Source organism: Ovis canadensis, chromosome 11 (assembly GCF_042477335.2).
Source record: "Ovis canadensis isolate MfBH-ARS-UI-01 breed Bighorn chromosome 11, ARS-UI_OviCan_v2, whole genome shotgun sequence".
NCBI classification, from domain to species: domain Eukaryota; kingdom Metazoa; phylum Chordata; class Mammalia; order Artiodactyla; family Bovidae; genus Ovis; species Ovis canadensis.
In genome coordinates this window covers 36,073,599-36,097,025 of record NC_091255.1, presented here as the reverse complement: position 1 = coordinate 36,097,025, position 23,427 = coordinate 36,073,599, and the positions used below count along the sequence as shown (strand labels likewise).

The window sequence follows — 23,427 nt, the reverse complement described above, 5'->3', positions numbered from 1 at the left end:
CAGTCTTGTCTGACTCTTTGCAACACCATGGACTGTAGCCCACCAAGCTCCTCTGTCCATGGGATTTCCCAGGCAAGAATACCAGAGTGGATTGCCATTTCCTTCACTGCCACTCACTAAATGCTGGTAGCACGCCCGCGTCCAAGTCTTGACAGTCAGAAAATGTCTCCAGACTTTGCCAAATGTCCCCCCAGGTCGTGACAGTCAAAAAATGTCTCCAGGGATTTCCCTGGTGGTCCAGTGGTTAAGACTACATGCTTCCGATGCAGGGGGTATGGATTCAATCCCCAGTCAGGGAACTAAGATCCAACATGCATCAAGGCAAAAAAAAAAAGTCTCCAAACCTTGCCAAATGTCCCCCAGGGGACAAAATAGCTCCCGGATTGAAAACTACTGGGATGGTGGAAGACAGATCAGCCTCGGGGTCCAGCGAGTAGAACCACCCTCTGGGTGCTGCTCTCTGGTTGCTATGAGCCCAGGAAACACTCAAGCTGCAGCGCTCCGGAAGGTGGGGCTTATGCAGATAAGCTGTAGGTTTGGGCTGGGAGGCGGGCGGCTTTATGCAGATAAGGGGGGCGGTGCCTGCATGTTGATTAGCTGGGCCGGCTGCCGACGCGGCTGGGAGCCTAGCGGGTCCCGCTGCGTTTTGGGCAGAGGTGGCATCTTTCTTCCGCCCCCTCCTTGTCCCTAAGTTCCTACCCTCCGAGAATTGCCCTTGACCTTCACCCTCGTCCATTTCTCCCTCTCCTCTCCGCGCCAGTGCCCCCGAATCCTAACCGCTCCACTCGTGGCGCCCCCCGCGTTTCTCCTCTCCGCCGCAAACCCCGCGACCTCCAGCAGCCTGCCCGCGCGGGCCCGATCCTGCCTGGCAGCTCCCGCCGCAACCTCCTCAGCCTTCCCGCTCTCCCAGGGCTCGCGCCACTACACCCTCGGGTGTCTCCCCTCGAGCTTCCCGGTTCCCTCTTCCTCTCGCCCCCTCGGAGCCCCCTCCCCCGCCTTGGCCGGCCGGCATGCAGGTGTCTATCGCATGTACTGAGCAGAACCTTCGCAGCCGGAGCAGTGAGGACCGTCTGTGTGGACCCCGGCCGGGCCCCGGGGGCGGTAACGGCGGGCTGGTCGGCGTGGGGCATGGGAACCCTCCAGGGGGAGGAGGGTCGGGCCCCAAGGCCCGGGCCGCCGTGGTCCCCCGACCCCCGGGGCCCGCTGGGGCCCTCCGAGAGAGCACCGGCCGAGGCACTGGCATGAAATACAGGTATGGGGGTGGCCTGGCCGCCCGCCACATCTGCTTCCCTTTCCTGACCCTTGAGGCTTCCTAAGATGCTGCCAGGACCCCCCTCAAACTTCACTAAGAAGGTCCCGGCTCATTCCATCTCTTCTTCCCATCGCTGGCACTCCCTTACACGGTCCTTTTTTTTTTTTTTTTCCCCTCTCTGTCCATTCCCCTGCCTAGTAGAAAATCAAGTTTACTGAGGTTGACCAGGCCTGTCAGACCCAAGGGATGCTCCTCCTTACCCCCAGGAAGGCCAGGGAAACGCAGATCTCCAGGCTGCACACCACCCCACCCAGCTTGGATGGAGTGTCCTTGGGTCGTGTCCTGGGAAGAGGGGGGAAGGAAACGGCTTCTCACTCTGGCCTGCTCAGGGTGCCTGACCCAGATACCACCCCCACATGCCCCAAGGTCTCCTGCACCCTTTCTTGGTGGGGAGGGAAGTGGGGCCCTCCGAAGGATGCACCACAGCTCTCAAGCTCATGCCAAGGGCCAGGAACCAGGTGGGGAAGGTGGAATGAAATGTAACCGACTTGATCTCTGAGCTCTCAGGACTACCAGTAGGGGAGAAGGGAGGGGCTCCTGCTCAGGAGTGAGCAAAGGTCACTTTTCTGAAGTGGCTTTGTCACTAGAGGAATTTGATCCCTTGCATATGGCAGCCCTGATTGGGAAGCTGAGTGGAGTACCTGGATGGGGGGCAGGGAGGAGGGGGCTCTCTGGTTTGAAGACAGACTTCACAAGCCAACAGGAGCAGATCAAGTAGAAAGAAGGGGGAGAACTGGTCTTTCCTCTCAAAGTCCCCACCCAGGTGTCCTACCTGCCTTTGTTGGAGGCCCGTCTGCCTAGCCTATTCAAGGACTGAATGCCTGAACTTGACTTGGTTTACCCTCTTCCACCCCAGTGTCTGCCCTTTAGCACAGCACTCTCTTGAGAATCTGTTTTCACAAACTCATCACCATTAGCCAGTCCCATTCCACCCAGCCACCCTCTACCCCAACTCCACACATCCTAGAGATGACTCAAATGAACCCAGGACACACCAGAAGCAGCGTTAAGCAGGCAGCACATCTTCAGTGTGATAGGAGGGAACAGAGGCACAGGACCATGGCTCCAGAGGAACACTTATTATTTGTTCACTTATTCTATGGCCGTGGCACTGCCCGATTCAGTGGGCCCACTGAGTCTAGTTTCTTTGGACTGAGACACCCTGAGGGCATCTCAGTCTGAAATGAGAGGAGCTGGAGGCTGATAATCTAAGTCCCTAATGGAGGCTCCACCCCTTCCTGCTGCTTCTGTGTCCTGCAGGAACCTAGGAAAGTCTGGTCTTCGGGTATCCTGCCTTGGCCTAGGTGAGTTAGAAAGAAGAGGAATTAAGGGAAGGGGCAGGCATTCTTTCATGGCTGCCCCCTCCCTTGGCCCTGGTCTCATTTGCCTGGCTTCTCTCTTGCAGGTACCTGGGTCACATTTGGTTCTCAGATCTCAGATGAGGTATTGATATAAGTGATGGGACGTAGAAGCAGGGGGAGGGGGTATGAGGGAACCTAAAAGGGGGGAAAATGGACTTGGCTAGGGGGTTGGACAACAAGCATGGAGAATGGTGCACTTGAGGCTGGAGAGTGGGGAAAGGGAAGTGAATGTGGTAACCAAGGTTGAGGTGTGATGGGTTAGAGTGCAGTGAGGAAGGTGACCGAGAGGCTGGTGGTTGATCTTCGACTCTTTCTTTTACCATCCTAGACAGCAGAGGATGTGCTGACAGTAGCCTATGAGCATGGTGTAAACCTGTTTGATACCGCCGAAGTGTATGCAGCAGGAAAGTAAGGACTGGGGTGAAAGAGCTAAGTTATACTTGGAAGTCTGAGAGAACATCAGGGCTTTTCCGTTTTCCCCCTAAAGAACTCTGGGAATTAAAGCATCACTAAGTTCCAGCCTTTCAGCCAATGGGCCCCCAAAGCATGTTGGGAACTATAGTCCCAACATCTGTCTTCCAGCCTTTCAGCCAATGGGCCCCCAAAGCATGTTGGGAGCTACAGTCCCAATATCTCTCTCTCTAGTTTTGAGGGCAACAGGGCATACTGTGCAGTCAAAATAAAACCAAATATTTCTTGGACATCAGTTATGTGCAACTATGTGAGGATGACAAAGCTAAATTTTCAAACCACAACCGCAGCACATATGGCTTCACACTGGGAATAATAAAAACTTTGGATGACCTACCCCTGTCTCTTCTTCTGGCAAACTCTTCTGCTTATCATTAAGACCTGTCCCGGATGTCAGCTTTCCCAAGAACCCTTTGCCCAACTCCCCAAAGTTGGTCACCACCCTCCTCAGCTCCCAAAGCACTTTACACTACCCTCTGACACACAGTTCATCAATCACTGGTTTACAAGGCCATATCTGCTGCTCAACGGAGAGGGTCCTCCCTCCATAGAACTTGTCTTGTTCTTTCCCATGTCACCTAAGTACCTACACGGGCTTCCATGGTAGCTCAGCTGGTAAAGAATCTAGCTGCAATGCAAGAGACCCCGATTTGATTCCTGGGTCGGGAAGATCCCCTGGAGAAGGGATAGGCTACCCACTCCAGTATTCTTGGGCTTCCCTGCTGGTTCAGTTGGTGAAGGATCCACCTGCAATGCGGGAGAAGACCTGGGTGGGACTTTGCAGAGACTAAAAGAAGGGAGAAGGCAACACAGATGGTTGGAAACAGATGAGACAGTATCCTCCCCAGCATCACTGTAGTTGGTCCCTCTTCTCTCATCCTTTTCTATCCCTTCAGCACCCAGAACAGAGCTTGGTTCACTGTTGCACAACTGGTATTTGTTCAGTGAATGAATGAAAACGTACGACTGTAACCCTACTTCCAGGAGCCCCTTTTATTTAGTTTAGAATGGGACTGATGGCCCAATGGGCTTCTCATTTATGTTCCATTTTACAAGGGAGAAATCAGTTGAAGGGAAAGGTGGGAGGAGGGAAAGAAACTGATCCATCTTGGAGGAGTCAGTGCTTCTTGCCTTGTTTTCCTTCCAGGGCTGAAAGAACCCTAGGGAACATCCTCAAGAGCAAAGGTTGGAGGTAAGACATGTTTGGGGGTGTGGGGTGTTTCTGGGGACACGATCATCCCCACATCCTTTTCTGGCTGGGTCTCCCATTTCTCTTTTTCTCTAGGAGATCAAGCTATGTCATCACCACCAAGATTTTTGGGGGAGGACAGTAAGTGGCTGCCTCTCTATAGTTAGGGAGATCTGCAGACTGTGTGAAGGTGCATGGGATGGGCTGGGGAACGCAGACCAGGCACCTGCTCCCCCAGCTCTGCCTCCTGCCTGTGAGGACCCCTACCACCTCGGTTCCTCATGACTCCAGGCCAGCCCTGGTCCCTTATCTTTGACGCACCTCATCTTTGAGTTATCTTTTCCTACAGGGCAGAAACCGAGCGAGGCTTGAGCCGCAAACACATCATTGAAGGTGAGAGGGACTGGGAACCTGAGCTGGCTGAGGACGGAAGCTAGAGAAGTTGGGAATATTCTCTGAAGCTCCAAGTCTGAAGCTCTGAATAGGAAAGCTGGGATTTAGGTGTCCTTGGCAGAGGGGTAAGGTCTGAATTCTTAGGCAGCTAAAGCTGGAGAGCTTACCTTCCTCTCCCTGTGCTTACCCCAGGCTTGCGAGGATCCCTGGAACGCCTCCAGTTGGGATATGTGGACATCGTCTTTGCCAATCGTTCAGATCCCAACAGTCCCATGGAGGGTAAAGCAGCACCTCAACCCTGACAGCCCTTCAAAACTGAGCACTTCTTAAACCTTCAGCAGAAGCCAGGCCCTGCTCAGGAGGTCTCCCAAGTTCCACAGTGGAGGCTCAGACCCCAGGACTTGGACAGGGAGGGAAGTGAAGAGCAGATGCCAACCTCTCACAGGGATGAGTGGGGTCTTGGTGGGGCAGGTGGAGGTCTGTAGATCCGGAACCCAGGATGCCAGGGGTCTGAGAGTGAAGCTTTCCTTCTCCTATGTGCCTAGAGATTGTGCGAGCCATGACCTACGTCATCAACCAGGGCCTGGCCCTATACTGGGGGACATCCCGATGGGGGGCTGCAGAAATCATGGTGAGTGTGCCACCTACTGCCCCCGGCTCACAACTTGTTACCACCTTTCACGTGGCCACTCCCAACCCCACTCTGCTGGAGGAGGGGGGAGTGGAAGACAATGGAAGGAGTACTCTGACACCCATCTTTCCCCGCCCCAACCCAGGAGGCCTACTCCATGGCCAGACAGTTCAATCTGATCCCTCCAGTGTGTGAACAAGCTGAGCACCATCTGTTTCAGAGAGAGAAGGTGGAGATGCAGCTGCCAGAGCTCTACCACAAGATTGGTTCGCAGTCCCCTCATCCCTGCCTTTCCCTCGGCCTCACCATCACTGAGATCCCCTTCCCACATCCCGTCCTCTCCGTCTTAGGTGTTGGTTCAGTCACCTGGTCCCCTCTGGCCTGTGGCCTCATCACTAGCAAGTATGATGGGCGAGTCCCAGATACCTGCAGGGTCACCATCAAGGTGAGATCTGGGGCTTGGGATGGCAGGAGTGGACTGAGTGAAAAATGGTCTTTTGAGGAATCTCCTTGGCCTCCAGGGCTACCAGTGGCACAAAGACAAAGTGCAAAGTGAGGATGGCAAGAAACAACAAGCCAAAGTCATGGACCTTCTCCCCATCGCTCACCAGCTGGGCTGCACTGTGGCACAGCTTGCTATTGGTGAGACACTGCCAGCCCTGGACCCTGCAGGGTCCTTGTCTCCGCCTAAGAGCTACCACACCACAGACTGGTTTGCTCCTGGGGCGGTCCTTCTTCCTCAGAGACCCCTCTGAAGTCTGGGTGTTCATTGTTTCCCACCAGTTCTCTCTCTTTTTCCTTCTCGGGCCCAGCGTGGTGTCTCCGCAGTGAGGGGGTCAGCTCGGTCTTGCTGGGGGTGTCCAGTGCGGAGCAGCTGGTGGAGCACCTGGGCGCCCTGCAGGTGAGCGAGGGAGTCAGAGCCAGAGCTCATCTCTGTCCCCTTCCCCAGCAGTCAAGACCTTGATGGCCAACCCAGAATGGGCCTAAGGTGAGGCACTTCACTTTGCAAATGAGCGGTCCCAGGGTTAGAAGGTAAAGCAGAAGCACAGCTGTGAGTTCACCTCGCTGTGAGGCTCCCCGGGTCCTCGAACCTCCTGCCCTCTTTCAAGGACCCTGCATGTACCATTCTCTCCATCACCCCATTCAATTCCAGGTGCTGAATCAGCTGACCCCGCAGACGGTGATGGAGATAGACGGGCTCCTGGGCAACAAGCCGCATCCCAAGAAATAGTCCACCGGGGACGCAGGAACCCGAATCCGGGGACGCAGGAACCCGAATCCGGAGCCGCTGCAACCCCCTAGAAACGCGTCCCCGCCTCTGCCTCCCTCCCGCTCCGGATCCCTCCACGCAGCGGCTGAGACAGGGCGACCCCGCCCACTAACGAGTTCCAGCTTCGAGTAGCGATAGCATGAACAAAGCCATATCCTCCCGCAGTGGGGCTTGAGAGGGAAAGTAGTCCGCCGCCCCCTGCTACGTCCACCTAGGCCTTCCTGCTAATCCTGGGCATGAGCTACTGGGCCGTCCCCTCTCTGCCACTTGGTCTCGCTCCTTCTCTCTTCCCCTAATCGCCGAGGTCCAGAGAAAAACAAAAAGGCATATACAAGACCCACGCAGAGTACCTCGAAAGTGGCCCTTGAAATGTCATCAAGGAGTTGTGAGTTCTAATAAGAAGTGAGTTGTGGTGTCACCTGGAAAAAAGGAAATGGGACTCTTAAAATCGTTACAAAGGAAGCCAGGCTGGTCCTGGCAGGAAGTAAATGATGACTTTTGGGAAACCGGGGACCCTGCCTCAGCCAGGAGGTAGAGAAAGGCATAAAACTAGAATTCGTATTGATGCTTTGTTCTTGTGGAGAGGGGTAGAGTGGGGAGTGCAGTAGCAAAGCACCGGTGAGGGAAATTTGATGGCCAGTGTATAGAGTGTCCTGGCGGAAGTGGCCAGGGAAGACCTTGGAAAGCACACTGGGCCTCACTTTGCAGAAAACAGTGACAGCCTTTAGGTCAAGGCAGGGAAATGGGGCTAACATAAAAGATCTGGGGATAAACCTTTGAGCCTTGAGCAGGACTTCCTACCTGGCAGGGGAGGACTGTGGTCTTCCTCCTGGCAATAATCTTAAAGCAATAATGATGGCCTCTCTTGTGCAAGACTTCCCAGGGAACTGTAAATAAAATCTCAGCTTGATCATTACTTACTGCGCCTGAAGTTGCTGGGGGTTGAGCGTTAGGCTCTCAGTCTTACCTGTTTGACTCCCTAGCCCCCTGCCAGTAGAAAACTCCAGGACTCTTCCTCTCCACTGCTCATGTACCTTAGTGACCCAGGCATCTTGCGCCTAGTCACTGATCTCATCAAAGACCAGGTTTTCCTCTTTCAGTCACCACATGCCTTGGAACCCAGAGGTCTGGCTTCATAGCTGTGTTTCTCCTCCCTCTGACACTCTTACTCTTGTTTTGTTTTGAAAAGTTACATTAGCCATGGGTCTTATTTTCCTCTTTCCTGATACCCAGTGCATGCCAAGTTGCTTCAGCCATGGTTGACTCTTTGGAACCCTCTGGATCATAGCCTGCCAGGCTCCTCTGTCCATGGGGTTCTCAAGGCAAAATAATGAAGTGGATTGCCATTTCCTCCTCCAGGGGTTCTTCCTGACCCAGGGATCGAACCTGTGTTTCTAACATCTCCTACACTGGCAGGCAGGTTCTTTACCACTGGTGCCACCTGGGAAACCTGATACCCACACTATCCAAAAAACTGTCTGGGTGGTTTTCTTGTGGCTGAGTGGGAGGCACTATTCTCAGATGGAGGACTTGGGGAAGGAGAGGTAAAATGAAAACTGGTCTATGGTTAAAATGGTGCAGGGAGAGAGAAGAGAGCTGTTATAAAAAGAAAACAAGTGAAAGATCAGGTGTAAGAGTGGCAGAAAAGCAGAATCAAATGGGATTATGTCAGATACTTACCCTTATTCTTCCCTAAAGAACTCTGATTTCCCTGGGACAGAAGGTGGGTGGAAAGTTACAACCTTTAAGGATCACAAGGCAGGGGAGGATGAGCTCTGCCTTCCTTAAAATATAACCTTACCATCTCCCTTCTTCCCATCCTCACCCTTCCTTGATCCTGAAGCTGGGAGAGCAGAGTAAAACCAATTTCCAAAGGAGAGAAGTCAGCAGCATGCCATTTACTGGATTAGCAACCAACCGGATCAACTAATGAACACTTACATCCACTCCTATCATCTCCCACTCATTTGGGAAGACTGTGGAGGAAACAAAGAGGTAAAACGTATGACTAAACTAAGCTTAGTTATTCTGTAACAAACATAGGAGAATTTATAAATTTAAAATGGTACTCTCCTTAAATAGTTACCTTGGAGGGTCATGAACCTCCTTCATTTAATGCCTCCTTCATTGCTCAAAACATTTTTTAAAAGTCCTCTTAAAATTACCTTCAGAGGCAGTTAGAAACCCCTTATAAGAAACCTTCCTTTATTGTCACACCTTGTTAAATATATAGGCCATGCTGCTCCTCTTGTTCCAGTACTCTTGCCTGGAAACTCCCATGGACGGAGGAGCCTGGTGGGCTGCAGTCCATGGGGTCGCTAAGAGTCAGACTCGACTGAGCGACTTCACTTTCACTTTTCACTTTCATGCATTGGGGAAGGAAATGGCAACCCACTCCAGTGTTCTTACCTGGAGAATTCCAGGGACAGCGGAGCCCAGTGGGCTGCAGTCTGTGGGGTCGCACAGAGTTGGACACGACTGAAGTGACTTAGCAGCAGCAGCTCCTCTTGTGGGATTTTAGTTCCCTGAGCGGGGCCCCCCTGGGCAGAGAAAGCACCTAGTCCTAGCCACTGGACCACTGGCAAATTCCCTCACATACCGTATTTATCATTCACTTCATTCATTAATTGAATGAGAACTTATCTATCGGGTCCTACTATGGTACAGCACAGGGACACAGTGGTGAACAAAACCTGGCTCAGCAACCTTTGTGGAGTTTACAGATGGGGAAGGCAAAGTAACCCCCAAACACACACACAAACTTAGTCCAGAGGAAAGCACTGGTGTTACCAGACTGTACATTGAGTATCTGACATGGTGAGGCTGCAAAGAGAGCTGAAGGATGAGTGGGTGTTGCTAATGTGAAAGCAAGATCAGGGGAACAGCACACGGGAAAACCTTGTGGGGGAAATAGACAAGTCAGAGGTCTCCAAAGGCTGAATGTCTAAAGAAGAGAGGCAAGCAGAATGTGAGACTTGGTGGTTTCAGAGCATGTTTGGCCTTGTAGGGCACTTCAGCATATTATCTTTATCCTAAGGACAGCAGGGAACCCTCAAAATCCATTATCTTGATACACAACAGATCATCCCCCAAATTTAGTGGCTAAAAGAAACATTTTAAAACTATTTTCACTCCATGATTCTGTGGATTGGCTGGGAGTGTCTTCTGCTGTTTTCACCTGGGCTCATTCATGTGGCTGCATTCAGCTCACAGAGCAGCTGAACAGGAAAATCCAGTGACCTCACTGGTACACCTGGCCGTTAGTGCTGGCTGTTGACTGGGGCTCCTCCCTTCTCCAGGTGGCTTCATCCACCAGCAAACTTCCTTACATGGTGGTCTCAGGGCAGTGTTCCAAAGGCAGAAGCCATAAGGTCTCTGAAGGAATGAGGCTCCAGAACTCACACATCATCATTCCTGCCACATTTTATTAGTCAAAGCAAGTCATGAGGTGAGCCCAGGTTCAAGGGAGAGGGAACAGATCCCAATTCTTGATGGGAGAAGCAGCAAAGTCATATATCTTAGGAATTTGGGGGTATTAAACCATGACTGCTTTAAAAGTCTGTTGTTTAAAAAATGTTTATATATTTATTTCGCTGCACCAGGTCTTAGTTGAGGCATGCATGAACTTTAGTTGCACAAAGATCTTTCTTTAGTTATGGCATGTGGGGTCTAATTCCCTGACCAGGGATTGAACCCAGGCCCTCTGCACTGGGAGCTCAGAGTCATAGCCACTGGACCACCTGCTGTAAAAGTTTTTGTTTTTAACAGGAATGGAAGGGAAATGTCGTGGTGGTGGTTTAGTTGCTAAGTCGTGTCTGACTCTTATGACCCCATGAACTATAGCCTGCCAGGCTCTTCTGTCCATGGGATTCTCCCATGGGAGGCAAGAATAATGGAGGGGGTTGCCATTTCCTTCTCCAGGGATCTTCCCGACCCAGGAATCGAAGCCGGGTCTCCTGCATTGCAGGCAGATTTTGACAGGAATGGAAGGGATATACGGTAGGACATAATTAGGCTTGAATTTTGGAAAGATTACTGTAAGCAATGTGGAGAGAAGTCTGCAGAAGGCCAGAATAACTGTGGACAGACTGGTGAAGAGGCTTCTGTTTACAGAAGAGATGATGGCAGCTTGAACCAGGGTGGTATACCGGAGGTAGAGAAAAGCAGATGAATTAGTTTTAGGAGGCAAAATGTACCAGGCCTAGTGATAAGGGAGGTAAAGGAATGTGAACTCAAGGAAGGGATCTAGGTTTGACTCCTAGGTTTCTGGTGTTGGGTAAAGAGATAAGAAAATTGGAAGTGATGCTGCTTTAGATGGGGAGATCATCATTTTGGATTCTTGATAAACAAGAAAGGAAGCTGAGCAGGTGACTGGATAGCCCAGGTCTAGAGCTAGAAGGCTTTGGCTGTCTACCACTTTAGGAGCATTTATATAGTCAACTTTACCTTAAAAGACTTAATCACCAACCGAAGATATTAAAAGATGTGAGATCTCTAAGCACTATTACAAAGAGAAGTTCCCCCCAAATGTGAGATGACATCATCATTGGAATAGCTTCCTTTGGAGGAAGGTTACCTGGGTAACCGTAAGACAATAAAACTTAGTTCTGAAAAGATATAAAATAATCAAAAATAATGATATATCTTCTCACAAAAGATTACCCTCTAAGGTTTAAAGAATCTAGTTTTTAAAAACCAGCTTTACATTGCCTGTTACCAGTAAATGCCATGAGTGTGGAGAATCCCATCTTGTGTTCACCAAAAGAAATAGGGGTTGAGAATATTGTGCCTGGACTGTCAGTGGTTAAGCCATGCACTTCCACTGAATGGGGTGAGGATTCGATCCCTGGTTGGGGACTGTAAAATCCTGAATGCCCCCATGGTTATGCCAAAAAAAAGGAAAAGAAAAGAATATGTTGGGTGCCATGAAGTTAAAGTGAACACAATATAGGAGAGGGCGTAAAATAATAATAGCAGCTAATATGTGTTTACTGTGTGCCAGGCTTCATTCTAATCACCTTACATATGTAAGCTGATTCAATCCTATTATCATCCATATTTTATAGATGAGAAAGCCAAGGCCCAGCGGAGTTAGGTAACTTGCTCAAAGTGTCACAACTGGTAAACTGGGTCTAGGCTCTGTCCTATGAACCTCCACAACAGTGCCTAGACTGTAGGTCCAGGAGAGGCGGGTGAGGAGAGAGCTGGGGGTGGGTGCGGCACCAAGAGGGAACGTGGGCTGTGAATACTATGTCCTGTTTACCCGTGGCGGAAGTCGGACCCCTGAGTCACAGCTTAGGCTGGGCTGCTTTGCTGGAGCCATCATGGTGCGTGGGTGTCCAGGCCTGGCTATTCAGGAAGAAGATTCCCAGCATTCCTGGGCCTGGTATCTAGGGCCCTCCTTAGGTTGAGATGTCGGCTGGGAATTCAACAGTTTGAGGAGAATAAAATTTGGGAAGCCAGCCTTACAGGAACAGAGGGAGGTTTAATATGATAAGGGCAATGGAGCGCAGCGTCTGCTAAAACGCCCGGGGGCCTTCTAAAGAGTGGGCAGAACGGGCAGTGTCACTGGCTTAAGAAGTATGTTGTGAAAGAGCCTGAGAAACCCGTGTCAGTGATTGAGGGCTCAGGCTCAGTAACTAGGGGTTGGCACACAGTATAGTTAAGGAGCGCTGGCGCTGCGTGGGGGCATTAAGGAAGGCGAGCCTGGAGTTGGAGGTGCCGCACCTCTCCGTCCCCAGTCCAAGCACCACCTGGGCGGCCTCCCCGCCCCCCGCCCCAGCTTCGCCGAGGCAGACATACCAGACCTCGCACCTCCAGCACCCCCACTCGTGCCACCGCGGGGAGGAGCCTGACTGCGACGTGACGTCGCGAAGGGGCGGGGTCTCGTTATTTAAAAGAGGCCAGAGGCCGCGGGGCGGGCCCCAGCACGGGCCCGTTAGGTCGGTCCACGGAGCTGGTCTCGTGAGTGACGCCCTCGAGTCCGCGGCGGGCAAGATGCAGCTCCTGGTGAGGATACCGTCTCTTCCAGAGCGCGGAGAGCTGGACTGTAACATCTGCTACCGGCCTTTCAACCTCGGGGACCGCGCGCCCCGCCGCCTGCCCGGGACGGCGCGCACCCGCTGCGGCCACACACTCTGTACCGCGTGCCTGCGCGAGCTGGCGGCGCGCGGCGACGGTGGCGGGGCGGCGGCGCGCGTGGTGCGCCTGCGCCGCCTCGTCACGTGCCCCTTCTGTCGCGCGCCCACCCCGCTACCGCGCGGCGGGGTCGTGGCGATCTCTGTCGACCCGGACTTATGGTCGCGTTTGGAGGCGAAAGTCAGGCGCGAATCCTATGAGGCGGGTGGCGACGCGAACCGAGAGGCCGATGACGAGGAAAAGGAGAGCGAGAAAGGGGCGGGGCCTAGGAGCGCAGGGTGGCGCGCGCTACGGCGGCTCTGGGCCCGGGTGTTGGTGCCCGCGCGCGGGTGGCGGCGCCCGCTGCCTAGCAACGGTGAGGGGCCACCCGAGAGGCCGTGGAGGGAGAGCAGCAGGGAACGCCGGGTTCGGCTGCGTCTTTCCACTGACCTTAACCCTCCTCCTTTCCCCCAGTGTTGTACTGTCCAGAGGTCAAGGACTTGGCCCACATGACCCGCTGCACGCAGTAACCGGGGAACTCTGAAGCTATGGCAGAAGAAAGGTGGGAGCTGTGTTCTCGGGGGCGCGCTGTAGTACAGTGGTCTGATGCCAGGACTACCACCCGTCACATCCTGGATTGGCATGGATGAGGGAGGTGAGCCAAGGGCAGGAGGGAACACCCTGGGAGGTGTTAATACTGCGCTGCAGAGGCTTCCAGGCGAATCGCCCCCGTCTACTGACTGTGCCAGCCTTGCGTATTCAGGATGGAGTGGCTTAGGGATGATGGAAACAGTCTCCGTTCTCGGGGGAAGAAGACAGACTGTTTCCCTAGCTGTGACTTTGGCTTTTCTCCAGGGCAGCTCTGGTGTGTGGGAGCAACAGGTCCCATTTTAGCAATTCTGTGTCAATGATTTTAAAGATGGAACAGGAGAGAAGAGGCCGATTTTCATGTCGTGTTAATCTCACTTCTCTAGCACTTAAGAGAAGTGAGAAAAATACACTGTACCCACCCTACCCTCCTCCACTGGTATGCCTACTGTTTCCCCATCCCCAGTACTGTTTCTAAAATTATCAAGATGCATCCCTACCTATGAGGTTAGGAGCCTTGCTTCATTTCAGAATCTCCCTTTAACCAGTTAGGTCAGGCATGAGAAGGTCCAAAGGGCATTTATCTGAGTCAGCTCATAAGTGCTTATCAAGGAGAGGCTCGAGTGCCATCTGGCAAAGGCATTGAATAGTAAACCTTTGATACTATCTGTGTTATCTTTACAGTCCCAAGGAAAGAGTCACTACTGAAAAAAGATGCTCATAATACAGTTTTAAACTTGTGTCCCATAATTGGACTTAACCAAATTTTAGGGTGTGAGTTTTAGTTAAAAATCCTGTTAATCTCTCATGATAGTATAGTTAGAGTCAAGGACCAACAGCATCAGCATCACTGGGAGCTTGTGGGAAGTACCGAATCTCAGGATTTCAGTTTAGACTGACTGACTCGGACTCTGCATTTTACCAGGAATCCCAGGTGATCCATTTAAATAAAAATTTAAGAAGCACTGGTCCAGGTTCTAGACTATCTAGGATATCACCATCTGTGGTTGGAATATTTAAAACCCAACTGATATAAATGATATAGTTTTATTCAAGGTTCCTAAAGTGACACTCTTATTAACTGAAGAAATTTAAATTTTGTGTGCATAGTTTACTGTGTTGAATTTTCCTCAGTTTTAAGAATGTGAACTTATTAATAAACCTCAATTATTCTAATCCTATTTTTGCCTTTTTCCTGTCCTTAAGTCTGCTGTCTCAGTTTAAATTTTCCCTCTTTGGGGAGCCCTTTCTCAGCCTTCAGCCTGCTGTTTTCTGATTGCTTGTTAGAATTACAGTTTTTAATATAATAGCCTCAAAAATTTAAGTGTCTGGTCTCAGCTTCTAAGAAGCTCTGGTAGTGAACAACACATGTCAAGGTGCAGTGTCTAGCAGTTCACATCTTTGGCAAGCTATGCAGGTCTGACCACACACCCCCCCCCAATTCCTTTAAAATAAATAAGTGTGCTTCTGCAAACTGGGAACTGAACCTGTGAAGCTGTAGTGACCTCTACTGACTCTCGGCAGAACTAAACAACCTGAAGGTGGAAAGGATGCTCCAAAGGATGACTGAAGGCAGCCGTGGACCTTGTCAGGCACCCCTCCCATTCCTCTTCTGTCCAGTGAACCCTGCCTCGCTGGTCCCACCCTGGGGCCTGTGAGCTATACTGCTGTCAACCTCCACACTGAGCTCATCACCTCAGGGTTAGGGTTGGAAAAGGGTCCTTGGAATTTTAGTTGATGATCCAAGAAATAAAAACAAGAAAAGGGAAAGTCAACAAGATTTTTAAAGAGAGAAATGAATAGAAAATGGCAGAAATCAACACCCTTTCTTTTCCTATCCCTCCCCCTCTCCACAACGAAAGAACTCCCCCACTCAAAAATAACAGAGCACACAGAAAGGAAAGTATAATTTATATGTACAACCAATAAACCTGATACAGAAGAGGGGACTGGGACAGGCCCGGAGTGGGTGTGAAGAGACTGGGAGAGGGGCAGCCAGAAAGTGAAGGGGAGCAAAGAGGAAGTGGGGGGTTCGCCATGCAAACTGCCACTCTCCCCAGCCCCTCCTGGGGAGGAGGGTGTGCCCATGTCTCCCCAGCCTGCCCTCTGCTATTCTGCTCTGGTCTTGAAGGCAAGGTAGTTTCCTGACTAAGCCCCCTGCCTGACCCACTCTAGTCCACATCCAGGTCTTCAGGAGGGAAGGTAGAAATCCTCTAAGAACCTGAGCCCCAAAACTGGGGGCTCCCCCCATGTCTGGCCCATTGTGTTCTCTGCCACCCTTTCTAGGTTACTTGGGTCCCTAGAACAGATTGGGGAGCTCCTCTTTGGCTTAAGGGAGTATCACCCAAATGTTACTCTTTGCAGAGGTGGTCACTGGTCCCTAGGGAGGGGGGAAGATTGCCAACACAAGATGCCGGTACGCAGGAGGTAACTGAGCCAGTGAACGGCGCCTTTATTCTGAGGCTGAACAGCAATGGACTCCCTCCCTGGTAACTGCTCCACCCTTCCATCTGCAGGGAGGGAGGGGAAGGAAACATGGATCCGCCCCTCCTCTTCTCTTCCACCTTCCCAGGGCTCATTGTCACCCCCCTCTAAAGTCACCTGCCTCTCTTCAAAGCTCTTCCCCACCAAAGTTCCTACAGGCTAGGCAAAGCTAACCCCCCACTTCTGCAAGAGATGGAGTTGATGTTGCAGGAGTAAAACCCGGGGAGGCTCCACCTCTCTCCTCCCCACAACCATTTTATTGGGAAGCTGTGTATGTTTGGCAGTGGGGGATAAAGGTACTCGGAAGACCCTGCTCACCACCTTCCACCCAGACCCCTTCTCACCAGCAGTCTTCAAAGTGTGGTGGGAAAGGTGCATGGGGTGGAGAATAACAAGGGCCCTTCTTGAAGAGAACTGTAGAGAGGGGCAGAGGGGCTCCTAGCCCAGTGGTGGCCCAAGGGGAGGGGAAGGTGGAGGATTGGCAGCAGGCCCCGGAGCCTGAGCTGGGGGTCGACCTCGAGGCCGGGACCTGGGTGAAGGGCAGGCCTGGGATCCGGTCAGTCGTCTATACAGATCACCTCCCCGGTTCGGGGCTCCTTCCGATCCAGCCCGTCTGCCACCAGTGCCCCCACCATTTCCTTCTCCTTCTTCACCAGCACTGGAGGGCCGTTGGTGGCGGCTGTTTGGGAAGGGGGTAAGGAAGGGTCAATCCCTACTTCTCTACCCGTCGTCCACTGCTTCCTGACCACAGTTATGTTCTTCAAGGTCACCTCATGCCAGGTCCAATTTTCTAGGGTGTGCAGGGAAGAGCAGGGCAGACCCCTCTCCTGAGACGTCCCACTGTGTATGTGATGGGACCCGCGCTCCAGCTTTCACTATAACCCCCTTCTAATTTCACACTCTTTCTCTGAAGTAACCCAGGAGGAGGCGGCTCAAGTACTAGTCCACAGAACCAGTGAAGCCCTGGATGAGGTTTCTGACGATGGGGATGGAAGAGAAGTTAGGGATGGGAAAAATAAAGTCTAGAAGCACTCCATTCCATGAAACCCTGGGCACATCCAAGGAAGTGAGATGGGCTGGACAAGTAAAGGGCAGCTGAGCAGGGGTGAAGCTTGGGAAAGGAAGAGGGTAACGAGGAGGAGGCGGGAAGTCAGCAGCTGACCTGTGATGAAGGACCCTGCTGGCATCTGGCTGTAATTGGCGCCTGCGGCGGCCAGGGCCCCGACGGGTGCGGCGCTGAAGGCCGCCCCGTACCCCGGAGGTGTAGCGTATGGACCCGGGGGGAAGGCCTGGAAGAGAGAGCGAGCCCAAGTTAGAGGGGCCACAGCCTGAGAGGGAGAAGCTGTAGGGGAGAAATCCAGAGCTACTGGGGGGTATGGCAGAGGCAGGAGGACTCCACACTGAGGAGTGTCTGCGGGCGTTTTCCACACTGTATAGGATTCTGAAGGAAGTGTCTGTCTGTGTGCAGGAGTACCAACAGGGAAAGTGGAGTCGGGGGAAGGGTTACCGGTGTGGGGTGAGGCTCCGTGCCCTTGCTGGCCAGCCGGCTGAGGATGCTGCGCTCGGACATCTGAAGGCGGGCTGCGATGGGGGGTATTCGGGACAGCGTGGCTGGCAGGCGGGTCACGTCCGCCTTCATGTCGCTCAGCAACTCCTCCAGCTGGTTCAGAACTGGGGCCCGGGCCACGGAGAAAGAAGGGCGAGAGAAAGACAGGGAAAGAGAGAGATGGAGCCAGGAAAAGAGATGTGGAGTCAGGCGGACAGATATAGCCAGAGAAAGAGAGAGAGAAGACACAGATGCCGAAGAATCAGAGACCAAGAAAATGACAGAAGTAGACAGAAAAAGAGAGCAGCTCGGGGAAAAAGAAGTGTCAGGTAAAGAAGCAGAGAGACCAGATCACCACAAAGGACAGATGGAGAGAGAGAAGGAAGGAAAAGGGAATATGGAGAAAAGGGAGACAGGGAGGACATTGGAAAACATGGGGCGGGGAGTTGTCAGAACATCCCATATTGGAAGAGGGAAGTTTGGGGGTTGGGGATGATGGGGAGGAAATAGTCAGGAGGTGTGGGAGGTGGTAAATGGTGTCAAAGACTTAAGGAATCAAGGTTTTAATATGTCGGGCGGGGGTGGGGGAAGTTAGAGGGTCAGCATTACAAGTTCAAGGAATTAGAACAGGAGTCTAAGGGGCCAGGAGTCAGTCAGGATTAGATGGTTAGAGGGCTTTGGAACTTAATCTACTATTATCAAGGCATGAGGGTTTGGGAGGAAGGGTTGAAGATCAAAGGGAAATTTCATGGGGTAGGGTCAGAGGGTGGGATGGTAGTGGTTTCTGCCTCATGGGGTGAACGAGATGTGAGGAATGGGATTTGTGGGACCCGGGATAAGAACTTTTGTGGACTATATACAAGCCAAGGCCCCAGACAGGGTGCTATGAGCAGTATGGCAGGTGTGTGGGTCAGTGAAGAAGTTCCGCCCCATGGAGGGAATGTGGCACAGTCTCATGGAGATGGGGGAGGTCAAGGGGTTGGGGGATCCCACTCTTGGGCACTGATGTGAACTCTATTAGGCATGGATAAGGGCTGGCCGCACAATGTCTAGAGGCTAAAAACCGAGGGGGTAACCAGGTGGGTCGGGGTGGGGTTAGAGGTCAGAGGGGGGGTGGTTCAGAGGGTAAAGGGGTCGGAGGGGTGGGGAGATATTGAGGGGTGCGGGGTGAAGACTTACGCAGCGCTGTGGGCCCTCCCCCGCGCGGGGCCGCCGCGGCCCTTACCCTTGTGCAGGACGGCGTTGGCCGGCTTGTTCCCCGCCAGCGACTCCTTGGAGAGGTGCTGGTGGCTCTCGGCCAGGCACTCGGCCTCGGCGAAGCGGGCGTGGAGGGCCATGGCGGGGTGCGCCGGCTCCTGTGATAGGTTCAGGTAGGCCGCCCGCCGCAGCTGCTCCTCAATCACCAGCGCCTGCTCCAGGAGCTGAGGCCCAAGCAGGGGCTGAGTACTGGGGGCAGAGACCCACACTGCCCCCCCTCCCGCCCCCTCGCTGGTCCAGAGCAACCCCAGCTCCACCCTGATCCAGACCATGGGCCCAAACACAAGGCGACACTCGGGTGTCTTGGCCTCAAGCATTGTCTCGGCTCTCAAAGGGTCAACCTTGCCTACATTCCAACCAGATCTGGTCCTACCTCTGACTCAAACCCCTCTTCAACACTGTTCCTTTCCTCCCTCATCCTCACCTTGAATCTCCGGGCCAGGAATTTATTTTTCATCTCCAGAAAGTTCCCCTTATTGGCTTCAGTTTTAAATGGCTCATTGATAATGGCAAACTGAGCATCATTCTGGATGTCCTGCCACCGTGCATATCCATGGCTGCCGACGAAGGAAGGGGACCATCAAGGAACTTAACAGGGCTGGTGGGGCTATGCACACACCTTCCGTTTGGCCTGACTGCCCCGAAGTGTGGCATGAGGCCCCCCTCCCCAGAGATGGACTCCTCTTCTCTGTGGTTCTTCTTGCTCCAGGGAGAAAACATCTCTTTCCTTGTATCTGTATCAAAGGATACAGGACAATCCCAGCCAGGAGCCAATAGTCGTGTCTTCGGTGCCAGATCTCGTTGAGTTTCCCGGAGGAAATAGCCGCCCGCTCCTCATTCTGCCACAGCGTGTGAAGCTCTGCAGAGAGGAGAGCAGACAGACATGGCATCAGGGGTTTGAGAACCATGCCCAGCCCCACAGACAGGTACAGAGGAGGGACAGGTGACAGGTGAACAGGTGACAGGACCACTGGCTCTTCAAGAGGAAGGTTAAGAGAGGGGTCAGGAACAAAATTAATTACAAACAAGGTTCAAGTCAGGATTGGGAGACAATGAGAGCCCCTCACCTGTGAAGCCACCATCTGCAATGTTGAACATGAACCGCGGTTTCTCTGCCTTCTCCTCACGTCGCCCATTGGACCGTGGCTCATCTCGAGGAGGCCCAGACCGAAGCTCCCGCTCCCCTTTCACATCTTCTGCTGTGGCAGACGGGGCAGAGCTCACATCTCGGGGGACAGTCTCCACCCGGGTCCCAGGACTCCTCTCTGTACTGTACGGGCCCTTGAAGAGCTACCCACCCAGGCGTTTGGTTCCCCAGATTCCACCTCCCCTGATCCCTCAAGGACCCAGGGGTCCCATTCTTCCACCCATTACCTCTCTTGCCCAAATCCCCTGTCTCCCCCTCCGGCCTCTCCCTGTGTTCCTGTCCATCCATCGGCTTCTCCTCCCCCCTCTCTCCTGGCGTCGACTCTGTGGCTGTGGGAGGGGGCAGGGGACAGGAAGGAAGGATGTCACCCTCATCCCCTGACCCCAGAAGAGGGAGCCCCCAAATTCTAAGCCCCAATCACACTTAAGGCCATGCACCCACCTGACTTCTCTCTGTCCCCCCGGTACCCAGGTTCAGGCTCCATCTCTCCAGGTACCCCTGGCACCTCATCCTCTAGAGGCATCTTCCTTGGCTCTAGCCGCTCTCCCAGGGATGGGGATGGGCTGGGGGTATCAGCCTGGAAGAAGACAGTGGAGTCAGGATGACCTGGAGGGCTCTAGGCTCCCACCTCCAAGGCACTGCCACTGCCTCCAAAGCAGCCAGGCAGCCACACACCTCTGTCTCCATCTTCTCCCCAATCCTGCTATTCTTTTCTGGCTTCTCCTCCTGGTTTTCTGCTTCATCCTTCTCCAGAGGTGTCCTTATGCCATCTCCTTTCTCACTGGGAGCTGGAGTAGCTGCAGGGGTAAGGCAGAGTGAAGAAGGCAGGAACTCCCCACCCCAGTTCCACGCCCTCTGCATCTGATGGAAACTGGCCCCGTCGGTCTCTCCTGTCATCCTGAGCTGATTACCAGGTTTCGAGGTGCAAGGGCTGTTTGCAGCCGAGGCCTCAGGAGTGGTAGGAGATGTTTTGGTAGGAGAGGAGGCTCTGGAGGAGCGCTTGGAGTCAGCACTGGGGTCAGGCATCAGCTCTGGCATAGACCAGCGCCCATTGATGTGCTCGAACTCCTGTACCTACAGGGTGCAGGGGGTTGCAGGACAGGGATCAGTTCCAGTCTGGCTCCCGGAGCCAGGGATAGAAGGCTGAGGACGCATGGGGCCTAGGCAGCCCCTCTGACCTGACTCTTTGGGTGAGGGGAAGACCAATACCTTTTTCTTGACGAGAGACATGACTCCAATGCGGGTCAACACTTGCTGGCGACTCAGCCCCTCCCGAGGGACTCCGTCAGCAAAGGTTTCAGAGCCGTCTGCCCCAGGCTCACAGAGATGGCGCATGAACAAAGACACATAGGCCCTAAGGAGCATGCGGGGGAGGTGGGTCAGGAGAACCTTAGGAGGGGAAAGGACAGTGAAGGGGGTACAGGGATGACTGAACCCTGAACCTGAGCTCCCCAGTACCTCCAGGGCTCGTCTCTGGGTCTTTCAATTTCACCATCATGGGCTCCCCCAAATCCTAACTCCCCCGCCTGCCCCCCCCCACATTTCCACGGCCCCCGGCCCTGGTCCTTCACTCTTAGGCCCCATCAGTCTGCTTTTCATCCTTCCCACCAGCTCCCCTGCTGGGTTATCGTGGCCAAAGCATGTGAGGCAAGGACAGTCCAGGAGAGGCTCCTGTCTCACTTGCCTCTCCCACAGCAGGGATTGCCTGGCCTCTCTGCTCTAGGCTCAGCTGAGGGGAGGTGGCAGAGGCTGAGCCCACCCCCTAGGAAACCGAGCCAGGCAACATCTGGCAGGGAGCATGGTGATCAGGTGAGTAAGGTCACATCATATGGCGGCCGAAAGGAAGAAAATAACACCCAAAGCTCCTGCCCTTCCCCCCAGCTCAGCCCCAGGTCACCCACACTCACTTGAACTCTTTCTCAGTCTTGCCTCTGAGGTCCCGCACCAGCCACTGGGTGGTGAAGGCGTCCTGCGGGGGCATGCCCCAGCGCATCACCGCATTGAGGAAGGCCTTCCGCTGACGGGTGTTGAATCCCAGTACCTGAGGATGGGGGCAAGGAGGGAGTGGATGATGAATGTCCAGGGCCTCATTTCTTGGTCTGTTCTGCCCTCAGTAACTCAGCCTCAACTCCCCTCATTCTCTCCGCTGGGGCCTAGGCCAGCTCTCACCTCGATGTTGCCCCCAACTCGAGCCAGCAGTGGAGGCAGTGGCTTATCCTTTTCATTCCGAAGCTGCCTCTTTGACTGTCGACGCCCTGGTGGGGAGATGGTGACCCTCGTTAGTAGACCACCATGTCCTCCACCCCTCAGTCTTTCCTAGCTCTCCATGTCCATAGGACATGCAACACAAGGAATGCCTGTCATGTCTGAGGCACTTCTAATTTTCTTCCCAGAACTACCAACCCCATAGGTCCAAAAGAATCAAGTCATTCTAAACAATCAGTAGCAACTATTTGATGCAAGCCAAGATTACTGCTGGAGTGTAAAATGATGTAACCTTTCTTGATCTCTCATCTAGGTGTCAAAGCCTACAAGATAATATATTTCAAATTTTAGCAGTAACGAAATTATAGATATTTTCTCCTCTCTGCTTATCTGCAATCTTTACTTTTCCTACAAGTGAGCACTCTATAAAAACAGTAGGCTTCAAAGACAATGGGAAGTGAAATGGGAAGAGGTGTGGGAAAAAGGAAAACAGATGCCACCTTCAGGACGCTCATCAAAGTCTTCATCCTCCTCTTCTGATCCCACTGAGTATTCTGACTGATTATCTGTGAGGAGAAAGGCTCAGTGGTCAGTGATGGCTCCCTGGATAAGCCCACATGGGGCCCTTTCTGCTTGGACACCTCCCCTCAGAGACTTTTGCACCTTCACTCCAGCTTTGGCCCTCCTAGAGATGCTGGAGGGCTGCCCACAATCTGGGCCACATAGCAGGTCCACTCACCCCCACTGCCTGACACCTGCATAACCCACTCTAAACAAAGGCCCTTGGGTGTCCATCAATGCCCTCTGCGACTGCAAGAGCGTTCAGGTCACCTCAAATCCACCTGGCCTCCGGGGAGCCCCTGGTGACCCCTCCTAGGGTCTTAATCTCTTTCCCCTAAGAAGGGAAGGCCCTGACTGCTCAGCCACTCATTTCCTCTCAATGCCCCCAGCCTCCAAGCCCCTTCTCAGCACGCTCCCCTTCTCCCGTCGGGCACAGTCCTCACCTTGGTCCTCCTGAGCAGCGTCATTGTAGTTGACCTGCTTGCGGACCCGCTTGCCCTTGCCGAGGTTCCGCGCCAGGTCTTCCTGCTGTTGCTCATAGTGGTGCCGCAGCAGCTTCTCCCAGTAGTCGGGGTCGACGTTCTCTTCCTGCTTGATGATCTCTCGTTCAATTTCCTCAATCTGAAGGGCAGCAGGACCCACACTGAAGACCTTGCCCCTTTACCCAGCCCCACCACCACCACGAACCCGCTTTCCTTCTGCAGCCCAGCCCCAGACCTCGTCACTCTAGACACATAAATCCTCCAGACGCGGCACGCTATCCTCACCTCTTACCTACAACTTGCTTCTCCTCCCATTACTTCTCTTTTCTAAGCCTCTCCTCCAGTTTTCTATGCCTCCCTCCTACTCTACTCAGAAGGCAGCCTTCCAAATTGATCACTACATTCTGTGCCTA

General features: G+C 53.2%; 3 protein-coding genes and 1 non-coding gene across 20 annotated transcripts in view; 2 read left to right on the top strand and 2 right to left on the bottom strand.

The window, feature by feature from the left end:
• Nucleotides 1–591: 591 nt before the first annotated feature.
• KCNAB3 (potassium voltage-gated channel subfamily A regulatory beta subunit 3) lies at nucleotides 592–7,543 on the top strand. 4 transcript variants are annotated; one of them, XM_069542872.1, is made up of 14 exons: nucleotides 592–1,252; nucleotides 2,573–2,616; nucleotides 2,718–2,755; nucleotides 3,002–3,081; nucleotides 4,292–4,336; nucleotides 4,430–4,474; nucleotides 4,683–4,726; nucleotides 4,919–5,005; nucleotides 5,272–5,357; nucleotides 5,503–5,623; nucleotides 5,708–5,802; nucleotides 5,879–5,999; nucleotides 6,170–6,258; nucleotides 6,511–7,543. In XM_069542872.1, the coding sequence occupies exons 1-14, from the start codon at nucleotides 1,011–1,013 to the stop codon at nucleotides 6,586–6,588; spliced, it is 1,215 nt and encodes a 404-aa protein (XP_069398973.1). In that variant the 5' UTR covers nucleotides 592–1,010; the 3' UTR covers nucleotides 6,589–7,543. The 4 variants fall into 4 exon arrangements, with proteins under 4 accessions (XP_069398973.1, XP_069398974.1, XP_069398971.1 ...); XM_069542873.1 differs by lacking the exon at nucleotides 4,430–4,474 and having other exon boundaries at nucleotides 612–1,252; XM_069542870.1 differs by having other exon boundaries at nucleotides 615–1,252; nucleotides 5,503–5,802.
• Nucleotides 7,544–12,503: 4,960 nt separating this feature from the next.
• Nucleotides 12,504–15,096, top strand: RNF227 (ring finger protein 227). The gene is made up of 2 exons (XM_069542865.1): nucleotides 12,504–13,120; nucleotides 13,219–15,096. Exons 1-2 carry the CDS (start codon nucleotides 12,625–12,627, stop codon nucleotides 13,272–13,274), a joined length of 552 nt encoding a protein of 183 aa, XP_069398966.1. The 5' UTR covers nucleotides 12,504–12,624; the 3' UTR covers nucleotides 13,275–15,096.
• Nucleotides 15,097–15,226: 130 nt separating this feature from the next.
• Nucleotides 15,227–23,427, bottom strand: part of CHD3 (chromodomain helicase DNA binding protein 3) — a 25,928-nt gene continuing 17,727 nt past the window's right edge. For 3 of the 14 annotated variants that reach the window (XM_069542842.1, XM_069542844.1, XM_069542856.1), the window contains exons 25-40: nucleotides 22,976–23,153; nucleotides 22,472–22,537; nucleotides 21,936–22,021; nucleotides 21,674–21,807; nucleotides 20,976–21,120; nucleotides 20,678–20,840; nucleotides 20,442–20,563; nucleotides 20,208–20,343; nucleotides 19,994–20,095; nucleotides 19,687–19,818; nucleotides 19,370–19,478; nucleotides 19,044–19,176; nucleotides 18,542–18,783; nucleotides 17,324–17,487; nucleotides 16,979–17,105; nucleotides 15,227–16,495 (exon numbers count right to left, since the gene is read on the bottom strand). In XM_069542842.1, the coding sequence (XP_069398943.1) occupies nucleotides 16,255–16,495; nucleotides 16,979–17,105; nucleotides 17,324–17,487; nucleotides 18,542–18,783; nucleotides 19,044–19,176; nucleotides 19,370–19,478; nucleotides 19,687–19,818; nucleotides 19,994–20,095; nucleotides 20,208–20,343; nucleotides 20,442–20,563; nucleotides 20,678–20,840; nucleotides 20,976–21,120; nucleotides 21,674–21,807; nucleotides 21,936–22,021; nucleotides 22,472–22,537; nucleotides 22,976–23,153 (2,280 nt within the window). In that variant the 3' untranslated portion in view covers nucleotides 15,227–16,254. The remainder of the gene's footprint in view (nucleotides 16,496–16,978; nucleotides 17,106–17,323; nucleotides 17,488–18,541; nucleotides 18,784–19,043; nucleotides 19,177–19,369; nucleotides 19,479–19,686; nucleotides 19,819–19,993; nucleotides 20,096–20,207; nucleotides 20,344–20,441; nucleotides 20,564–20,677; nucleotides 20,841–20,975; nucleotides 21,121–21,673; nucleotides 21,808–21,935; nucleotides 22,022–22,471; nucleotides 22,538–22,975; nucleotides 23,154–23,427) is intronic. The other 11 variants (XM_069542850.1, XM_069542852.1, XM_069542843.1 and 8 more) reach the window with 7 other exon arrangements.
• On the bottom strand, nucleotides 21,405–21,544 carry LOC138415576 (small Cajal body-specific RNA 21). The gene has a single exon (XR_011247327.1). It is a non-coding gene; the product is annotated as a small Cajal body-specific RNA 21 (non-coding RNA).